At 38.2% G+C, this 20,983-nt stretch overlaps 2 protein-coding genes across 7 annotated transcripts in view; one reads left to right on the top strand and one right to left on the bottom strand.

The window, feature by feature from the left end:
- Positions 1 to 2,898, top strand: part of PDCD4 (programmed cell death 4) — a 29,401-nt gene extending 26,503 nt beyond the window's left edge. For both annotated transcript variants that reach the window (XM_023206599.2, XM_023206601.3), the window contains one exon: positions 929 to 2,898. In XM_023206599.2, the coding sequence (XP_023062367.1) occupies positions 929 to 989 (61 nt within the window). In that variant the 3' untranslated portion in view covers positions 990 to 2,898. The remainder of the gene's footprint in view (positions 1 to 928) is intronic.
- BBIP1 (BBSome interacting protein 1) lies at positions 1,060 to 20,789 on the bottom strand. Of its 5 annotated transcripts, none has more exons than XM_023206602.2 (4): positions 20,545 to 20,789; positions 19,533 to 19,625; positions 4,386 to 4,460; positions 1,060 to 3,425 (listed from the first exon to the last, which is right to left on the bottom strand). In XM_023206602.2, the coding sequence occupies exons 3-4, from the start codon at positions 4,429 to 4,431 to the stop codon at positions 3,259 to 3,261; spliced, it is 213 nt and encodes a 70-aa protein (XP_023062370.1). In that variant the 5' UTR covers positions 4,432 to 4,460; positions 19,533 to 19,625; positions 20,545 to 20,789; the 3' UTR covers positions 1,060 to 3,258. The 5 variants fall into 5 exon arrangements, 4 of the variants coding, with proteins under 4 accessions (XP_023062370.1, XP_023062371.1, XP_023062372.1 ...); XM_023206603.2 differs by having other exon boundaries at positions 20,679 to 20,789; XM_023206604.3 differs by lacking the exon at positions 20,545 to 20,789 and adding an exon at positions 20,269 to 20,500.
- Between the last annotated feature and the right edge of the window lie 194 nt (positions 20,790 to 20,983).

Below are 20,983 nucleotides of genomic sequence, written 5' to 3'. Positions count from 1 at the left end.
CTTTATGTTCAAGATGATGTAGCTGTTTTCCACTTAGACTTGATATGAAAAGGGGCCAGTACCCTGGCATTGACTTTTTGAAAGTTTTTCAGCCTCTGTTTGAAAGTCTGATTGTTTCTGTGTGGCTTTATTCTCAAAGGTCATGTGAGGCAATAAACTTTCTGTGTATACATACCATATAGCTTTGACTTGGGTCCTTTATCTTTTAGCCTATTTGGGTGAGGTGCACATTTGTGTATGGTTTTGCATGCTTGTGCCTGTTGGCCTGGGGTCAGAGAGTAAGGGCTAATGTTGCCCAAGTTCTATTTTCCACTTACTGCTTTAGGCCACTGGCCAGCTGTTCCTTCTGGGCTGTTGTCACTACACATAGCTAGAGTGTGGTTACATTATAGAGCAGGGCTTCCTGAGTTTGACAAAGCACGAATCCCAACATGGGGCATAGGCTATGATTCTGATTTCTTTTTTCCACATTCAAGTTACGGCTTTTCTACAGTTGATACAACTTTTTTTTTTAAATTGTCAAACATGGATATTTTGATAGGTTCCACAGCTCCAGTTTGCATAATTCTGAATTATGTTAGTGTTTCCTATTTGGCTCACTGTTAAGCTTACAAATAATAATTAGAAATAAATTTAAATTTCTAAATAAAATGCTTTAGTTTGAGTCAACTTTTTTTTTAATGTGACTGTTTGGATAGTGAACTTACTAAAATAAAAACTCTGATATTGATGTTTTATGGTAAGATATATATAGTAGGGAGTCTTTTCCAAAGGAATTAGAGGCATGCTTTTTTTTTTTTTTTTTTTTAATGGAAAACCCTTAAAAAGCTAACACGTAACAAAAAAATACCAAGTTCTAAATTTTTTTTGTTGACTATAATCAGAATCTGTATCTGTTTTCATGTCTTTGTTTTTTTCTTCATTACAGGGGCAGAAAGCGTTTTGTAAGCGAAGGAGATGGAGGTCGTCTTAAACCAGAGAGCTACTGAATATAAGAACTCTTGCAGTCTTAGATGTTTTAAAAATATGTATCTGAATTGTAAGAGTTGTTAGCACAAGTTTTTTTTTTTTTTTTTTTTAAGCACTTGTTTTGGGTACAAGGCATTTCTGACATTTTATAAACCTACATTTAAGGGGAATTTTTAAAGGAAATGTTTTTTCTTTTTTTTTTGTTTTTCGAGGGGGCAAAGGAGGGACAGAAAAGTAACCTCCTCTTAAATGGAATATTCTAATAAGCTACCTTTTGTAAGTGCCATGTTTATTACTTAATCATTCCAAGTTTTGCATTGATGTCTGACTGCCACTCCTTTCTTTCAAGGACAGTGTTTTTTGTAGTAAAATCACTGGTTTATACAAAGCTTTATTTAGGGGGTAAAGTTAAGCTGCTAAAAACCCCATGTTGGCTGCTGCTGTTGAGATACTGTGCTTTGGGAGTAAAAAAAGAAAGTTGTTTCTTTGTCTTAAAGAATTTTTAAAAAATTAGTCATGAGACTTATTCATCTTTCCAGGGAACATACTGATTGGTCTTAAAAGACTAGACAAGTTAAGTAAATGGTGGCTGGAACATCTATTTTTCTACAAAACTGGAAAAATGAACCTGGTTCTAGAAGAATGTACACCAAAATAAAACATGTGAAGCAGTGTTGATTCTTTATTGGGAGTACATTATTTTAGGTCTCTTAAACTTTAATTTCATACAGTAAAGTTTAAATCTCATAAGGAAGCATATTTGAACCTAGTGTATTTAATCTTAGTGTTCCTTGAAAACTTTTTTTCCCTACAAAATTTTAAGTGAAAAGTACAATTGTAAATTAAGATTACACTGGGGAAGAAAATGCAGGTATCACTTTACTCCATTGTTATCTGACCTAGAGCTTAATTAAGTTTTAGAAATATGTTATACCTTCCATCATTCCATCATCCTTAAATTCTGTTACCAAGTAATGGCTAGTGTTACAAAAAGTTATACTCCAAAGACCCAAAGCTTGACATTTACCCAATGTATGAGAATATATTACCAATTAATAACACAGAATGATCATATTTTTAACCTCTTTTACATAGCCTAATAACTCAGCAAGGCCTCAAGGTCTATGCTAATTTAAACTGCCAAATATTGACTGTAGCAAACAAGAATTATATTCAGAATTTATGAGGGTACTGTTAGGAGTATACTAATTACAGGTTTAGATACAGTCCATTAGAATTAAAACCAAGTTTAATGTTCATATTTACCTCATGGGTTTTATCAAGCCCATATTACCTCGGCTTATATAAATATAGTTACCATTTTTAGGTTTTTTATTGTTTGACACTTGGATGATAAATGCAGTCATTTTATTCTCAAGTCCTTAAAATTAATGTAATTAAAAGTTAGCTGACCACAGAATAGGTGAGGGTTTCTTAAAAATGAGATTTAAGGGCTGGGCGTGGTGGCTCACGCCTATAATTTCAGCACTTTGGGAGGCCGAGGTGAGCGGATCACCTGAGGTTGCGAGTTTGTGACCAGCCTGACCAACATGGAGAAACCCCATCTCTACTAAAAACACAAAATTAGCCAGGCGTGGTGGCGCATGCCTGTAGTCCCAGCTACTTGGGAGGCTGTGGCAGGAGAAGAGCTTGAACCTGGGAGGCGGAGGTTGCAGTGAGCTGAGATGGTGACAATGCACTTGTTTGGGCAACAAGAGCGAAACTCTGTCTTAAAAAAAAAGAAGGTTTAAGACAGTTTTGTTATTACTGGTAGGATCCGGTCGCACAAGATGATAGCATTAAACGTGACACGGCACATAAAATTGGTTTAAAAATTTTGTTTTTTATATAATGTAAAAGCTCAATTAACACTTTATGCAAGATTGGAATGTATCTTCAGATTTAATAAACATATAAAGATCCTCTGTATATAAAAGTTGTATTTAGTCCCTTGTGCCCAAGAATGTTATCTATAAGAGATCCCAAGAAAGTTACCTATAAAGGATAGCAATAGCAATGGTGAACAAATAATTTAATTTGCAATTCTAAAAACATGACTTAAACCCCATAAAACTTGGTTCATAGTTCAACTGTTTATGTTCAGTACAAACCAGCGTGTTTATATTCACAATACAAATTTCATCAATCTTGGATATTTTTGTATTTATATGAATACTCTCAATTTTATTGATAATATTAACACATACTACTTTCAGCACACAGAAGCATATTTTCTAGTTATTGTTAAATAGTAGATAATGTAGGTTGTTCCCTAAAGTGCTCAGTTATTCAGTGGGTTATTTGCCGTTGATCCTTTTCTGCCATTTCTTGTTGGCGAATTGTATTCTGTGCTGCTTGATGCATTTTCTCTAGTTTTTCCAGAGTCAGAGATTTTAAGGGTAAAAGTTTGGGTTTACACAGCACCATTGTGGTTATATCTTCCACAAACAATGGCCCTAAGTTTAAGAAGAAATAAGAATTAATTCAAGAAAGATAACCCAGTTTGTTTGGTAGTTAGATTTGCAACTAGAATGAAGGTCTAAAAAATCTGTTGTCACTGAAAAACTTGTACCTAAACTGAGTTTTGCTGTGGGACCAGAAAGATCATTGTCACTGTAAGCATTTCTTACTACTAGGGTGTTTCTGAGGAAGACAAGTTTTGAGCTTTCTACCCACAACTTTTTGTGTCAGAAGTTTAATTTTAAAATAAGATTTGGCAGAATATATATACATAGTGCAAAAAATATAGCAAAGTATGATATTTAACAAATATTCAAATAACTGAATGTTTAAACCTTTGGCTTTTCTTACTGTTGCTTTAGGTTTCTCTTTTTCCACTTTCAGACCTTATTTAACATTACAGTAAATTCCATTATTTCTTTCATTGAAGTTTCATATTGAGCCGGGCATGGTAGCTCATACCTGTAATCCCAGCACTTTGGGATGCCAAAGGGGTTGGATTGTTTGAGACCAGCCTAGGCAACACATTGAGATCCCGTCTCTACAAAAATAAAAACAAATTAGCCAGGCATGGTAGCACATGCCTGGCTAGTACTAGCATATCAGTAGGCTAGGGCAGGAGCCCAGTAGTTCAAGGCTGCAGTGAGCTATGATTGTGCCAGCTGTACCCAAGCCTGGATGACAGAGTGAGAACCTGTTTCTTTAAAAAAAATTCATGTTGTAATTAGCAATTTTAGGAATTAAGTAGCTAATTGGCAATTTTAGATATAAGAAACAATGTTTCATTTATCCTTTTACTGGATATCATGAAAAAGCATATAGTAAAAGTAGACAGTAAATGGGATAATACGGAACACAATAGCTACAGATGTTTAGCTATTAAGCCTCCTATGTGACACTGCTTATCACTTGTTTAGTCCCTATAATAATGACTTCAATATTTGTGATGTACATACCTTGTTTTGGAAGAACTTCCCGGAACATTGACTTCACTTCTGCCATATCCGAGTTGTTGGATACAGTATTTTTTCCTTCAATGAGAAATCAGTATTATTCAAGAATAAATTCCCAAAGCAGATTGCCTGAGACATTTCCATTGTAGTTTAAGAAGTAAAATCCAAATTCCTATAGAAAGTGAACTACCCTCACCTTGTATAATATTGCCATTAATTTCCTGTGACCTTGGGATAGTTTGCATAAACATTTAGATCTTGTCAACTTCCATTATTCAGTTGTGGTGTTAACTACAAGGCTAGGTGTTATAATTTTTTTTTCTCTCATAGTGAAAACTTGGAAGAGCTTCAGTTTTTAAGGCAAAGATGATTAATATCATCTGAGGAAAAGGCATTTGTGTGTAGCCAGCATGGTTCATTGATAGCATCTCCCCTGAATGGTGAGTGACAAAAAACATGACCACCATTTGAGACGGGGGGTGAGGCAGGTAGGTAGGAAAAGGAGGAACTGGCAGGCTAACATAAGATCCCTGCTTGTCTCAACAGCTGGTTTCTACTTTGTGCCTAACAAAAAGAATCCTATGGCTCACTGGCTACACAGCTGCAATTGGTAACGAAGTAATACAATAGGTGAAACTGGCTCGTAAAGAACAGAAATAAGGTAGAGTTTCAGTTTACTATTTTCCTCTAATACTGAGATTCTATATGCGAAAGGACCAGCAAGACTTAACTATGAGTATTTCTTATGAACATCCCAGCATATATACCATTTTTGCCAGTGACATTTGCTCCAAGTATTACAGCCAAGATTCTGCTATGCTGTGTGTTCAAGGTGTTCTGGACTAAGCTGTAGAATGATCCCTTTCCAAACACAGATGCTTTTCTAGACGGTCCCACCCACTCAAGTGATTCACCTTGCTGATGCAACCTTACCATGCATCTTTCACAACATCACCCCCGCAGATTTATTATTTATAAAGTGGTGAATCTGGCTTGGTGCCTGCCTTTACCAACCACTGCAAATTAATTATAATCAAGTGAAGCTTCTTCTGGTCTTTGTTATTCCCGCTCCACTACTTTGACATTCCTAATAAAAGCTTCCTACTCTGTATTCAAGTCTCTTCCTCTCTCTGGCTCAGATTCTTATTCTGGAACGTCTAAGTTCCTGAAAACCTCTATCTGCTTTCCAGAACTTTGTCATCAAACTGTACCCCTATACTGCTCTAGCTGGGAGAGATGATGAAATAAGTAATGGACCAGGAATAAAGCAATTCATCACTAAATGGAACGTGAAGTAAATACAATATACAATTTTCTTAGACTGCACAGCTGCTCCTACCATATTCTTTTCTTTTTAGGCCTGCCAGTGGTACCGAGTGATCACTGCCTTTTTTTTTTTCCAGGTTAGGATGAAGGTTACTAGCATTGCAGACCCCCTGATTAGCCTTGAATTAAAGTATCAAAAATACCACCTAGCCTCTCCATTAAATATATCACAGTGAAAATATTCATTATGATCACGTTTCCTTATTTGAAGCAAACCTGACATGATATGCTACCAAAAGGGAGGACATTATAGATGCTGATAAATGTGAAGGAAATACATAGGAGCTAAGGATTTTTACATGTATCACCAAAATGCTAAAGTGGTAGATGAACAACTCTTAGCTGTTACATAGCATAAGCAACTCCAGCTACTCTGAATTGTCACTATCCTTTGTTTTCTCTTAGTCTGATACCTTTTTCACATCTAAAATCTGCCTGACAAAAAACAATGAAACTTGGTGCTCTACCAAACCTCAGTTCTCTGTTTGACTAAGGTGCCATTGTTACTGTAAATGATGTGGAGCCAAAGGGATGGTAGGGAGTGGGTTGTGCCTAGTGTGGGGGAGATCAGTGCCAGTCACTTGCCTGGACAGAATGTCTGTTTTAATAGGGTTGGTTCTTGTTTCTAGGCCCCCTTAGGCATTGGCAGGAAAGAAACAGGAAGGGAAGGGCTAAAATAAGCAAGGTGGTGGTTGGATGGCCAGCACTGGCTGGGCTCTACTTTGATAATCAACTGCCCTGGGAGTCCAGAGTAGGGAGGAGTACAGTCATGTGTTTCTTAATGATGGGATATGTTCTGAGAAATGCATCATTAGGTGGTTCTGTCATGGTGCAAACATCCTAAGAGTGTACTTATACAAACCTAGATGGTATAGCCTAACATAAATCTAGGCTATATGGTACAGTCTACTGGGCCTAGGCTATAAACGTGTACATGTTACTGCACTGAATACATAGGCAACTGTAACACAATGGTAAGTATTTGTGTATCAACATAGAAAAAGTAAAGTGTTTTGCCATAATATCATGAGCATTACAACGGGTATGACATCATTAGGCAACAGGAAATTTTCAGCTTCATTATAATCTTACAGAACCACTGTTGTATATGCAGCCTATTGTTGACCATATGTTGCTATACAGATAGTATTTCCTTCTCCCACACGGCCTGCTAATAGCCAGACATGGGTGATTTGCTTAGAGTAATGCATTCTAAGCAGTTGTGGCTACTTTTAAGAGAACTTTCTTGTCAGGTGAGATGTATTTAAACCAGGGACAGACGGGCTAAAGGAGAAACATAACAGCTATGGCTGAAATTCATGTGTATTCTACAACTGCCATGGCCATTTAATTCAATAAATATGCAAATTTTTTTATCATATGCAAAACATTGTTCATAATGAACAGGACAAAAACTCAAAACTTTGCCTTTTTGGAGCCTACAGTCTAGAGTAAGAAGACAGAAACAACAGCATGCCAGAAGGTCAACAGAAAATAGTGTAAAGGGGATTAAGGAATGCTGAGGGGGGTGGTGTTTCAATTTTAAGAGGAAAATTATGATGACCTCATTAAGGTGACATTTAAACAAAGACTGCTTTTGTGTGTATGAGTGCATGTGTGGTGTCTTTTTAAACAGCAAAAAGTTAAAAGTCTGATAGTATCCACAGGTAGGGATGGTATAAAATTAGCACTGTTAAGCTTTTTTAGAGTGATATTTTGCAGTACTGTATCTATTAAAACTAAATATGCACATTTTCTTTGACATGGTAATTGGCTGTAAAGAAACAACACAAATGTATAAAAGAATGTTCATTAAAGCATCGTGTTGAATAGCAAAATGTTCAGTAATAGATAAAGCTAACTAAATGTTTACCAGCAGATCAAAGGTTAAATAAATCATGGACCATCCATAGAACGGAATACTATGCCAAATTAAAAAATGATGCAGATTGTCAAGGCATATTTTAAGAGAAAACTTTAAATTACAGAAAATGAAATTTTTCTTACATTAATAGAACCAAACTTACAATGCTCACAGAATACAGTGTCAATTCATTTTTTGAAGGCCTTGGTCTAGGTAAATGGAAAATAATCTGCTGCTTCCTTTACTTACGTAGATTCTAAAGTTTGTAATTTCTCCCAGAGATAATAGTTTTGATGAACAGTGCATTCCAAAATCATGATAAGGTATGTAAACCTGTTGTAGCTATTTGAGCTGGATGTCTAAAATTAATGCTGAAAAACTTGAAGAAAAACCAAATCTTTGTTATGAAATATTTTACTCTGCTGTAGGAGTGAGAGTTAAAAGGCATGTCTAGGATGGATTATTGCCTTCAAATCAATCATACACATTTGGCAAGTTAAAAATCCCTGGTGCGGGGGCTGGGCGCGGTGGCTCACGCCTGTAATCCCAGCACTTTGGGAGGCTGAGGCAGGCGGATCATGAGGTCAGGAGATCAAGACCATCCTGGCTAACACGGTGAAATTCTGTCTCTACTAAAAATACAAAAAATTAGCCGGGTGTGGTGGCAGGTACCTGTAGTCTCAGTTACTCGGGAGGCTGAGGCAGGAGAATGGCGTGAACCCGGGAGGGTTGTGTAGTGATGATGTAGTGACCTATCATCAAGAAATAATTTTAAATGACCAGCAGACTACTCAATTAGGTATTCCTTCAGTATTGTTGAAAGCTGAGAACAGTCTCTTGACTTGCAAAAGCACTACTTACTTAATAATTAGCAAAGCCCTTAGTCTTTCTTACTAGAGTTACCAATGTTTCCTTGTCTCTGTGTTTAGCTCCTAAGAGATGTTTATTCCCTTTAGCATTTTGTCATGGTAAGATTCTACCAGGCTAGAGAGATGCCTTTCCTTCATACATTCTTAGAAAAATAATTGTGGGACTGGTACGGTAGCTCGCATCTGGAATCCCAGCACTTTGGAAGGCCAAAGTGGGAGGATTGCTTAAGCCCAGGAGTTCAAGACCAGCCTGGACAACAAAGCAAGACCTCATCTCTACAAAAAATTTAAAAAAAAGTTAGCCGGGCATGATGGAGTATGCCTGTTCGTCTCAGCTACTTGGGAGGCTGAGGTGAGGGTACTGCTTGAGCCCGAGTTTTAGGTTGCACTGAGATATGATCACGCCACTGCATTCTAGCTTAGGTGACAGAGTAAAAGCTTGTCTCAAGAAAAAAAAAAAATGGTGAAAGGGGAGATAGGAAATGAGATGAAGCATGGTTTATTCACAGGTCCATTTTCTCAGGGAATGCATTATCAGCAGACATCACGTATAAAAGTTTAGGATCTGAAAATTGATTTTCTTAACCTCGCTTGCTTCTATACCCCTCCGATTGTCTTCAGGCATCTTGAGGGATATGCAAATCCTGGTATATAGACTGATGATCAATACAATAACCACGTAGTTCTTTGAGATGTTTACGGACTTTCTGAGAAGATTCCATAGTTATTAAATTTGAGAAGCCCTGGGAAGGAAAAAAGTTAAACTTTCTTTTTAACAGCAGGATTCTTTAGAAACTTTAATATGCTAAAGTATGTGATAAATTTCAAACAGGAGAATTGAGTATATATTGTTTCCTAAAGTTATGTGATTCTGGAATTCTTTAAAAGTGCAATTATGGGACCAGTATTACCTAGAACACACTTTGTATTCCTAGGGCAATGTTGCTTTCAATATGGCATATGTAGTAAGATGCTATATCTTAAGCACATTTAAGGAAAATACCAGTATTTACAAATAACTAATTTTGAAATTAGTAAAAACTATTTCTTTTAAATGTAACATTTATTAAAATCAAGTGAAGAATGACTTTTTTCTCTATTAAGTGAAAAGTTTAGACCATCCTGGACAAAGCTGTCTTTTTAAAAAGGAATTATTTAAATATGAAAAGATAAAATCTTGCAAAAGACTTGTAGACTTGGCAAAAATGACATCTTTTTCTCCTATCACAAGGATATTCTGATATGGGGGTTTCTAGTGACACAAGTACAATATTTTGTGCCAAAATGCTAACTAATGGTTATTTATGGGCCTATTTCTACTTTCTATTACATGAACATCCATTACTAAGAAAAGGTTAAAAACAAAATTGAAGTATTCAAATGGCAAGTCATCTTATATTGAAATTTTAATTCAGCATCAGACTTACTAAGGCATAGTCTCTAGGCTTGAGGATCCTGAAGGATGGGGGTGGAAGGAGAAGAAATAGGCATATAAGCGAAGAAGCATAATGCAATATAAGTTCTATACTTAGAAGTATTTGTAAAAATGCCATGGGAACACAGAATAGGGAGAAACTGTGTCAGCTACAAATGGTGGGGGAGGAACTTTAGGTGCAGGTAACAACAGTTTGTGGAGAGGCATGAAGATGGGCAACACAAAGCACATGGTGCATTATGGGAGAGGCAAGGAATGCTATTAAAAAAAAAAGTTACGAGCAACCTGTCTGGAAACAAACCCAAACCAAACTGCAATCAAATTGATTTTGAAGGAAATAAGGAGAACCACTGAAATATTTTAAGAATGAGAATGACGTGAACAGATTTAAATGTATTCAGGAGGACAAGTACAGGGGTATTTCAAATAGTTTAGGTGCAGGTGAAAAATGGGTGCTTCAATTGAGCAACTAGCTACACTGTGAAATCATAAAGCTAGGGAAAGACAAGAGTTCAATTTTGGAATCTAATGACTAAGATACGCTTATGAGACTTTTCAGAACAAGTGTCCAATAGGTAAAGGGAAGTGTATGAAGCAGTGATTTAAGTAAAAGCCATGATGGGGTGGTGGTAAACTCAAGCCAGCAAAACAATGATACTCTCAATAGATTTTCCATTAATCAGGCAAGTATCTTCATAGAAACAAAAGCAATCAACAGCAGGACCCTTCAAACTGTAAAGACTAAGATTTATATAATTTTGTTATGAAAAGGTTGGCCTTTTTTTTTTTCTTTGAGACGGAGTCTTGCTCTGGCACCAGGTTGGAGTGCAGTGGTGCAATCTCAGCTCACTGCAACCCCCACCTCCTGGGTTCAAGCGATTCTCCAGCCTCAGCCTCCCGAGTAGCTGGGATTACAGGCATGCGCCACTACACCCAGCTAATTTTTGTATTTTCAGTAGAGACAGGGCTTCACCATGTTGGCCAGGCTGGTCTCGATCTCCTGACCTCGTGATCCACACACCTCAGCCTCCCAAAGTGCTGGGATTAAAGACATGAGCCACCGTGCCCGGCCAGAAAAGGTTGGCTCTTATGTCATCTCTTGAACTTAAATGTTGTGGACTTGCAGGAGACCTACAAATGAAAGTCTTAGAGAAAGACAGAATCCTTCACTAAGATCTTCCCTGCATACCTATTAGATATTTGGGAAAAGAGCCTAGCTCCTGGTTCTTTGTTCAAGAAAGTATAAATCTCTACAGTGGACAGAAATTATAAGTTGATAGGTCAAAGTAATGCTGTACCTTGTATTCTATTTGGAAATAAACACTGGACAGTAAAGACTCGAGTGATAAACATGAGAATGTCGTCGTTTTAGGTGACAACAAAAGCATTACTCTTTCAGAGTAGAAAACTAACAAATGTAACGTAAAAAGAATTTGGAATGATAAAGTGCCTATACGAACAGATTTTTTCTTTCAACAAACATACTAAATGTCTATAATGTACCAGCCGTAGCTAAGTGAGGGAGACAGAGTAGGTAAGAACCAGTTCCTTTCTTTGGTGGAGGTGAGGTAGGGAATGAGACACACGTAAATAAGTAATTATAATTGGATACAATGTACTTTAATAAAAGCATGCTTATTGTGCCTTAAGAAATGAAAACCACTAAAAACTTGGCCAAGGATAGGGGACAATGGGTGGTCTCTGAAAAGGAATCATTAAACATGACATTGGAGCTAGTCCCAGAAAGTTGAATGGGGGTTTACTAGGCAGAGAAGGAGATGTATAGCAAAGGGCAGATGTTGTAGACAAAGCGAACAATACGTTCAAATGAAGAAGCATTAAAAAAAAAAGTGTTCTGTTGGGGGACATGGCTAGAGTGCAGTGCATGTACAGTGTGCACCGGGTATTGTGGTGGGAGTGACCAGGTAGAGGCCAGTTCACACTCAGTCTGCAATGCTGAATTTGGACTTCGTATCCTATAGTCAGAAGGGAGCTAATTGGATGGTTCTAAGCAGTTATGTGACATGATTCATGTTTTGGAAACACATATTCTAGACAAAATGAAGGAAAAATGAGAAGAGACACTAGAGGAAAGATTAGTAAGGAAGCTGTAATTGTTTAGGTAAGATGATGAAAGTATGAATTAAAGCAGTGATAACAGACACTAAGAGGAGAAGATATAAGAGGTAATTAAGGGTACAAGAAGTTGAGATTCAAACATCCTCCACCTTCCCACCCCCCACCGCCAGTGGGTGATAATGAAATGACCACAGATGACTGAAGTGAGCTAACATGATTGTGGATATACCCATATTAATTCATATTGGAAACACAGATGAGAAGGTTGAGAAGGAAGAGTAAAGACCATTAGTTCAGTTTAGATTCACAGAGTGTGGAAGTCCAAGAGGAACGTAAAAAGGACTGGAGGCCCAGAGTCAACTGTACAGTAGTGCAAGCCACAGAGGTGGATGTAATCACTCGAGAAAGATATGGCAAGATGGTGAGTGGTGGGGTGATGATAAAAAGAGACAAGAGTATAATATCGTGGTTGAAAGAAGCAGCTGAAGTCAGATTAGTCGCTTTTTACAAATTACTTGATTTTTCTAAGCCTTTGTTTCAACTGCAAGATAAAGCTTACAATGGCATCAACTTGAGATGGCTGGTGCATTAAAGATATAATTCATATAAAGCCATCAGACCAAACCCTGCATGAGAGCTCAATGAATGTCAGCAATTCTTACCATACTGTACCATTATAATGTTGGCATAAAATTACATTTTCAGAAAAAATAAGCTTATTAACATGTGTTAGTTATAGAGGCTTGTTACTAAAAAAGCATGATGAAAACCCTATGGGCAAGCAAAAATATTTTAGAATTCTCCACCTCTTCTCTCAATACCTATACTCTTAAGAGTTACATTAAAGGCAGAATCGTTTAAATGTCAAGACATTTACCTTAGCTTCTTTAGTTAGCTTAGTGGCTCTTAAATTTTAGTTTGCTTAAGAATAACAATAGCAACACAGTGTTTAGTATGAAGTCACGCATGTATTTCAACTAAGTAGATAGTTTAAGGAATTTTCTGCAGTAATTTTGAAAATAACTTTTATCACCATAACGGGTGATTTTATCATCGAATTACCCATGTGCCCATCCACTTCCCACTGCATTTCCCAACTGCAGCGGGAGGTGAACGGGCACATGGGTACAATTATATATTGGGTACACATATATATGATGAAATTTAACAGACTAAAACAAGGTTTAAGAAAAGTTATCTTGTCCAACATCATATAGTCGACAAGTGAAGAAATGGGATTTGAACTCGAGTCTGCCTTACTCAAAGGCAAGGTCTCTTTTCAGTTTCCTCTATGCTGCATCTGTAGGACTGACAGGGAGGTCCCCTGCAGGTTTAGTATGGTGCTTCACTGAAGGAATATCAACATTTAAGAAGATGGTGGAGAGATAATCGTAGACGATGGTGTGCAGAAGCCAACAAAGGCTGAAGTAACATACAATCTTAAATTTCTACTGAAATGGGAAATTTTGAAGACACTAATAACCCTTACAAAGGACAGTGAAAATAAAATATGAGGCAAACAGTAAATCTCAGGAATGAGGTAGATGAAAAAGTAAGTGCAGCATATTGACTAAAGCACATTTCTTCCTCCTTAGTTTAGGGGAGCTGTGTCACAGACCAATATATGGCTCTAACCAACATGTAGCTTTTCTTTTTTTTTTTTTTTGTCTTCTTAATTTGAGGATTTAGCATTCCAGTTGTCATGTTTGATGCTGTTCTGAAATAAATCTCTTAGGAAAAAAACTGGTTTTTGACTCTAGATTTTGTTTATAGCATTAAATATTATTTAAACACTATGTCACTGAAACTTTCAAATCCCAAGCTTAATTAGAAATATACAACACTTTAAAAGCTTTCAAATCTTGCATTTTTAAATTATCTTCATCATATCACAAATTATATGACAGCTTATATCACAGCTCATATGAGAAGATACTGATCCTGGGTTGAACAGCTGAAGAGGGCAATTAGCTTTACGCTGCACCTATCTTCATCTAGCCATCTGGAAAATGTAAGCTGTGGCCACACAGGGGACAGACAGAGAAGAAGACTAAATTACTAAAATTCAAACTCTGATTCCTGATTACTCACAATGTATACATATGGATCAGAAACATCAAAATGAAAACATATTGTGGATGCCAAAGTCAAGTCTTGGTTTCTAAAAATGTTCAGGATGGAATTCGGATGTTTTTAAAACTGTCCTCCCCACACTAAGTCTCCTTAATCTAGTATTTGATCTTTGCTGGGAGCCCCAAGGAGCCATTCCATGGGTCTATGTGTTTATCCTCCATAATATGTGCCTACTACTTCTCACTTGTCACTACATCTTCATTGTAGTTCCTTTTTCCCTGTATTAATGTATCTAAACTTATCAGCTTATGCTTATTGTACAAGACCCCAGTTTTAAAGTTAGAAATAGAATGCTTGAGCATATCCTAGGATTCCATGTGTTTTAAACACTATGACAGTAATATCCAATGTGTGACTTAAATAAAACAGAAGCTTATACTAGAGTCTGTCATTTTTTTCTAATCAATCTATTTCACCTTCATATTTTAAATGAAGTACAGGGTTGCTCTCTGGTGCTAACTAGTTGTACTCTATTTCACATTTATACTTTAAATGGGGTACATGGTTGTGCTCTGGTCACGCTGCTAACTAGCTGTGTCCTTGAATACATTTCTTAGCTAACCAGAGGTTTGATTTTCTCATACAAAACATGTTTATTATCTGTCTTGGGTTGTAAGGTTCAAGTGATAAGTGGATGTAAAAGTCCTTAGAAATACAGTATGACATTTATTATTCCAGGACTAATTTTCATATTGCTATAATAAAGGGCTTGTTCTAGATTACCATACGTTTTCTTCTGTCTCTAAAAATCTTTGAATCTTCATAAATATCATGGTATAAGACAGCATGATCTATTTAGAGGTGCTTTTCTTTAAAAACCTGTTTCACTTACTTTTGAAGCAGTATGTGCTGCCAAATTGTGTTCTTAAATGTTTTAAACAGTATGATAATAAAGCAAACCTATTTCATAATAGAACTCAAAGTTGAGAAAATGTGAACAAACTTTCAAAAGGGCAGCAAAGGTTAAAACCTTTAAAATTGTAATCAAGGGAACAGAGGCTTCTTGTATAAAATAATCTTTCTTGAATTTTTGATGGAAATGACAGTGACTTGTTGCCTAACCTACAGAAGTAAATGCAGTTGACATATGGCAAAAAGAAAAAATTTCTGAAGCATTTTGAGATTCTCAACAAAAACACCACTTATGTTTTCATGTTAAGAAACATACATGTCATAAACTGGTAACCCTGGATGCTATCCACTTAAATATTTTGTTGGTTTACAGGTATTTAAAAAGTATTTGAGCTGATGTTTAAAAATCAGGAAATTTCACAAAAAATCCAAATTTTAGCTCCACTTGACAAATCTGGCAACATCAAGCCCACATTTCAATATGGCAAAATTTGGCTAGGGCTGGGAAGTGATGCTTCACTTAGGTAAGCACATGCTCTGGAACTCTCCAGTCCTTCCTACTGCCTATTGTTTCCTCTTACTACTTGCTCATCCATTGTACGCATTTGACTTTGCAACTACAGTAAAACACAGAGCCACTGTGAACATATGCCAAGCTAATTTTATCATTAATGGGCATTGAGATACAAAAATACAATCTCTGGGAACTGAAGGAGTAGTCAGGAGCAATCATGGCCATGGACTGTAAAGGATACTTTATGTAAAGAATATTTTTCTTCTGTGAATATTTATTAAGTTGGGTTCCTTAAAGTAAATTCAACCTGCCTACTGTGGGGGTTCTGAGTGGGGGTGGTGACAATGGTAGAATAACAACATTTTTATCTTTTGTCTTATCCAAGACTTGTGGTTAACTGATAGGTGAATTTTCAAAAACATACTAGATTTCTGAATGTAAATATAAGAAAAAGGTGAAAAGGGGAGCCTAGAAAGAATGCATTTTTCAGCAAACATAAAGTAGTAACACTCACTCAAGCAACTGCCCACATGCTAGCAGGATGCTTAATTTGGATTGATAATGTTTATCTGGAGATGCCAAGTAACATCATATGTCATATATTGGAGACTACAGTAGATTCTACTGTTTTGCTATCTGGCATCTGCTGGTAGAAAAATGTTCCAACATGTTCGATTTAGCTAATTAATTCAAGCTCATGTGAATAAAATGTGTGGTGTCTAGCTTCTGAAATGTGCCTAGGCCTAAGCACGGGAATTCTTCTTGGGTGAACTTGGATGATGCCACTGGCTCTGGGAAAATCCAGTAGCAGACACTACTATTAAGTTAGTAATGATACATCCTACTCACATAAAATGTCTTTTTCTAATAACCCTTCCTATTTCAAAATTCAATACTAGACAGTGGTCCTAAAAATGTTAGCTATTAACCTTTTAAAAAAGTATTTGCTCAGCACCTGAGATATTTAGTTAGCTATTTCAACAGTGTGCAAGGAAAGAGAAAAGTTGTTTGATACTCTACAGAGTGCTTCTCAAAGCCCAGTGCCCAAATCATCTGCATCAAAACTCCCTGTAAAATTATTAAAAATACAGATTTTTCTGGAGATCTCCGGAAATAAGAATTGCTGAATCAGAATACTTTTTCTTTCTTTTTTTTTTTAGACAGGATCTCACTCTGTTGCTCAGGTTAGAGTGCAGTCATGTGATCATGGCTTACCACAGCCTTGACCTTCTGGGCTCAAGTGATCCTCCAGCCTCAGCCTCCCAAGTAGCTGTGACTATAGGCACATGCCACCCTGCCTGGTTAATATTTTGTATTTTTTGAGACAGGGTGGTCTCAAACTCCTGGGCTCAAGTGATCTGCCCACCTGAGCTTCCCAAATTGTTAGGATTACAGGCATGATCCACGGCAGCTGGACCCTAACTTTTAATTAAGTCCCCCATATTAAACTTCAGAGAACTACTGCCATAGATTCATTCCTTCACTCACTAAATAGTCAATGTCAATATGTGCCCGAATTCAATACGTCCCCTAACTGGACTGCTTTAGAAGTTATTAACTACCATACACTGACTGCATTCCATGTGCTATATAAACTGAGGTAAAGCACTTTATATATATTTGAATTAATTCTGTATAACAATCCCTAACGGTTTTAAGGCTCTTTTTTAAAAATTTTATTTATGTTTTTCTTTTTCGAGACAGGGTCTTGCTCTGTTGCCCAGGCTGGAGTGCAGTGCCATGATCTTGGCTCACTGCAACCTCTGCCTCCCAGGCTCAAGTGTTTCTGATGCCTCAGCCACTTGAATAGCTGGGACTACAGGTGTGTGAGACCAAACCCGGCCAATTTCTGCATTTTTGGTAGAGACAGGGTTTTGTCATGTTGGCCAGGCTGGTCTCAAACTCCAGACTTCAAGTGATACACCTGCCTCGGCCTCCCAAAGTGCTGGGATTAGAGGTGTGAGCCACACCTGGCAAGGCGCTGTTTAATAGATAATAGAGTGAACAGACTGTCCAAGGTCATCCAGTTATTGAATAGTCTTATTCCTGAAACCCAGGTCTGATGCTAAAACCTGTGATCTTAATTGGTATATTATTTTGCCTCACTTAAATCTGGAGTATTCCCACACAAGCAAATTCCCTTCTACACAAAGGAAGCAACTAACGGAATGCATTACGTAATTTTCAATATGATGGCTAAAAACATTCTATACCAATCTAAGAGATTCTGTCCTCCCAGAGCATTTTCTTCCGCTCCCTTATGTGCAGTTTTTTCCTTTCACTTATCTTTCATGATCAAATATAAGACTAGGCTAGGAGGAGTATATGAGGTTGGCAGTCTTGAGAATTTTCCTTTTGTGATTATGAAGTAAATTCCACAAACACTTATCTATCCATTAGACAGAGGATGTATCTAATGTACTAAGTGTTAAGTATAATCTTGATTTTGTAATTTTTAATAGGCTCCGCTTAATGCTACCAAAAAGCTATCACAAAAACACCAGGACCAATTAAGACTTGCATGAGAATTTCAGTGAGAAAAATAACATTGCCTAAATTGGAATGTGACCAGATGGCCAACAGTTGCCTTGGTATTTGCTTTGATAACATCAAGATTCATCTGTATTTGAATAGCAGGGCCCACACATCTTTCAACAATGTCTGCAGGGTGCCAGGAGTTGAAACTCATAAACTATGCTGACATCAGTACACTTTACTGCAGAAATACATTGCATCAGCTCCAAGAATAGGCAAAGTAGCAGCAACACTTTATTAAAGGTAGTCAGTCTATGTTGCCAACCCAAGGCACTAACACACACTCTATACAGGATTAAATGCTACCCTCCTCTTTGTAGGACACCGGAGAGGGGTAAGGATGCTGAGAAGTGAGATGGATTTAACCAGCAAATCATGGAAAAGGTGCGTATAGTTGGCGTTTGAGAAGGCTTAGTCATGACTGGAAAAGTATGAACACTGTGACATATCCTTGCAAAAAAAACTGTTCAACTTAAGCCTCTAGACTAATTTCTGGTTTACAAGAAGAAAAAAGGGGGGCCCATTTCCAAAAAGACTCCTGGCTTGAACTCTTCAAAATGCCAGTGTCACAGGGGGAAAAAGATGGGGAAACTCTACTACATTAAAGCTGAAGAAAAATTTTGACTGGATCCTGATTTTTTTTTTTTTTTTTTTTTTGCAGGATTGGGAAGGAGAAGGTATAAAAGATATTCCTGGGTAAATTAGGAAAATTAGCACTTGGGCTAGATTTTAAACATTACAAAACAGCTGTAATAATGATACTGTGTTTTGCTGGAGAACTTCAAAATTCTCAGGAAATTCATGCTCAAAGTCTTAAGGGTGTCTGCCTAACAATAAGTGTCTGCAACTTTTTACAATGAAAAAATGAGGAATGAAAAAAATATGGCAAAAATTTAACTGTTGCATCTAGATGACGGGTATATGAATATTCATTAAATTATTTAATTCTTTCAGCTTTTAAATATATGAACATTTTCATAATAAAACATTGGGGAAAAAAATCATGTCAGAAAGACTTCACAGGGGAAACGTAAAAAAAGGTTGAGTAGCAGGCGCTCAGCTGAATTTCTGATAAATTGAAGGTCTCTAAAACTTGGCTGGAAGTGTCTTGGGCATCCAAGAGACACCCGAGATATTCAAACTTTCAGTAAGTATTTACCAAAATAATATCATGTGCAGGGTGAAAATGACAGGAAGACGAATCTGATACAAACCATTCTATTTAGGTGCAGACATGGTAGTGAAGCTAAAAACATAAGCAGCTATTATACATATATAACATACTGATTGTCATAAAAGACGTGCAAAAATGCTAAACTCAGAGGAATTACTTTCTGCTGGGGAGAATCTGGAAACACATCTCCACGAATAACAGAATCAGACAGAATCACAAAAGGTGAGTGCTACAACAGATTTCAGTAATTAACCGCCAAGAAACAAGAATAGTTCATTTTGGCTGGCGTGTAAGTACCAGGGAAGTAGAAATTAAGTCGAGAAGGTAGGTTTTGTTGACTGGCTGGATATTAACAATTTTCAATTTTACCTTAAAGTTCTGGTCTTTTTGCTGCGGCTTTAAGCATCCAACCCGGTATTACCAAGATGACTGAGAGTTCTTGACTCAAGCATACAGAAGAAACTACAAGATAATGTATGATAACTTTGTAAAGGGCCATATTAAAGCAATACAGTATTTTCAAAAATATTCAACACGTTAAGAAACTGTAGACCTGCAGGATTAGGATAGTACATCCCACCACAAGAACCGCAGTCAAAGCTTACAAAGACTCAAAAAGGACAGACGCGGAAAGGGGGGAAAACTCAGAATGATTAGGCAGGTGGCAGGGGAAAAAGATAGAGGTCTTGCCCTGATTGTAGGGGCTCATCTTTTTCTTTTATAGCTAAAGGTGTAAAATGATTTTCTCAAGTTCCCGAATTCTCTTCCCTCTAAAGGCCAGAGAGTGAAAGTACCTAATAGCAACTTGTGGAGGCGTGGTCAGGAGCTCCATTTTGCCGGAGTTAGGAGCTCCGCCCCGAGGTCCGCGCCCATTCCCCGCTGCGGCCCTCCCAGCCAGGCTGGCTCTGTCTGGGCTAGGGCGGCCGTAGCTCTGCCTCACCCCACAGGGAGCCTCAGGGGGGCGGAGGGGTGGCGGGGCGCCGCCAGACCAGCCCGGAAAGCAAAGCAGCTTCCAAGGGAAGGGGCCCTGAGCCCCGCTCTCCATTTCAGCGCTCCGTCCCACAGGGACCGTCCGACCCGCACTGGTTGGGGCCCAGGGACTCACCTCACTTTGCAACCGAGGTCAAGAATGGGCATTCCCTAGGGCACAGGCGGTGAGGCTATTCACACCCTTCCGCCATGACCCTATTCGGAAGCGCCAAATGCAACTTCCGGGCAGGAGAGAGATTTTCGGAGCCCTAAAGTATGGTCCATCTACCTAAGTGACCAGATGTCTCAGTAAAATAAGGGCCAGGAAACTGGACGTGTAGTCCAGAGTATGAATTAACTTGTCTAACATGGGATGTCTGGTCACCCACAGTACCTCTTTGGGCTTACTTACAGATGCATCCCTTCCCAGACGGCTCAGCTGTTGCCCCGGGTAACGGTGAGACTGGCGAAGGAAAAAATCTACGTCACCCTGGAAACAGGAAGCCAGGAAACTCCTGTTGCCATTATCAGTTATGGCCGCCTTACCTTCAACAGTAACTTCCGATCGGAGAGTTGTCACTCTACCCTGCGGGAGGCTTACTCTGTAGCCCGGCTAGCCAGCGGCGCCCAGTGGGCGGGAGACTGCGTAGAGGAACTGAGGAAAGGAAAAGGGCGGAGAGAGAGAAGCAGGCGCCACTGCCCTTCTCTGATTGGGCAGCTTCGCTTGCCCCGGCTCCGCCCATTTTTCTTGCCTAGCGAGTGACAGGCCCACGCCGGAGGGGTGGGGCGGGGAGGCTGGAGCGAGAGTAGTGGAGGGGCGGGTGGGGCGGGGCGAGTGGGGGAGGGGCGGG

This window comes from Piliocolobus tephrosceles, chromosome 9, assembly GCF_002776525.5.
Source record: "Piliocolobus tephrosceles isolate RC106 chromosome 9, ASM277652v3, whole genome shotgun sequence".
In the NCBI taxonomy this organism is placed as follows: domain Eukaryota; kingdom Metazoa; phylum Chordata; class Mammalia; order Primates; family Cercopithecidae; genus Piliocolobus; species Piliocolobus tephrosceles.
The sequence above is the reverse complement of the archived record's forward strand: the minus strand, read 5'-3'. Positions and strand labels throughout refer to the sequence as shown.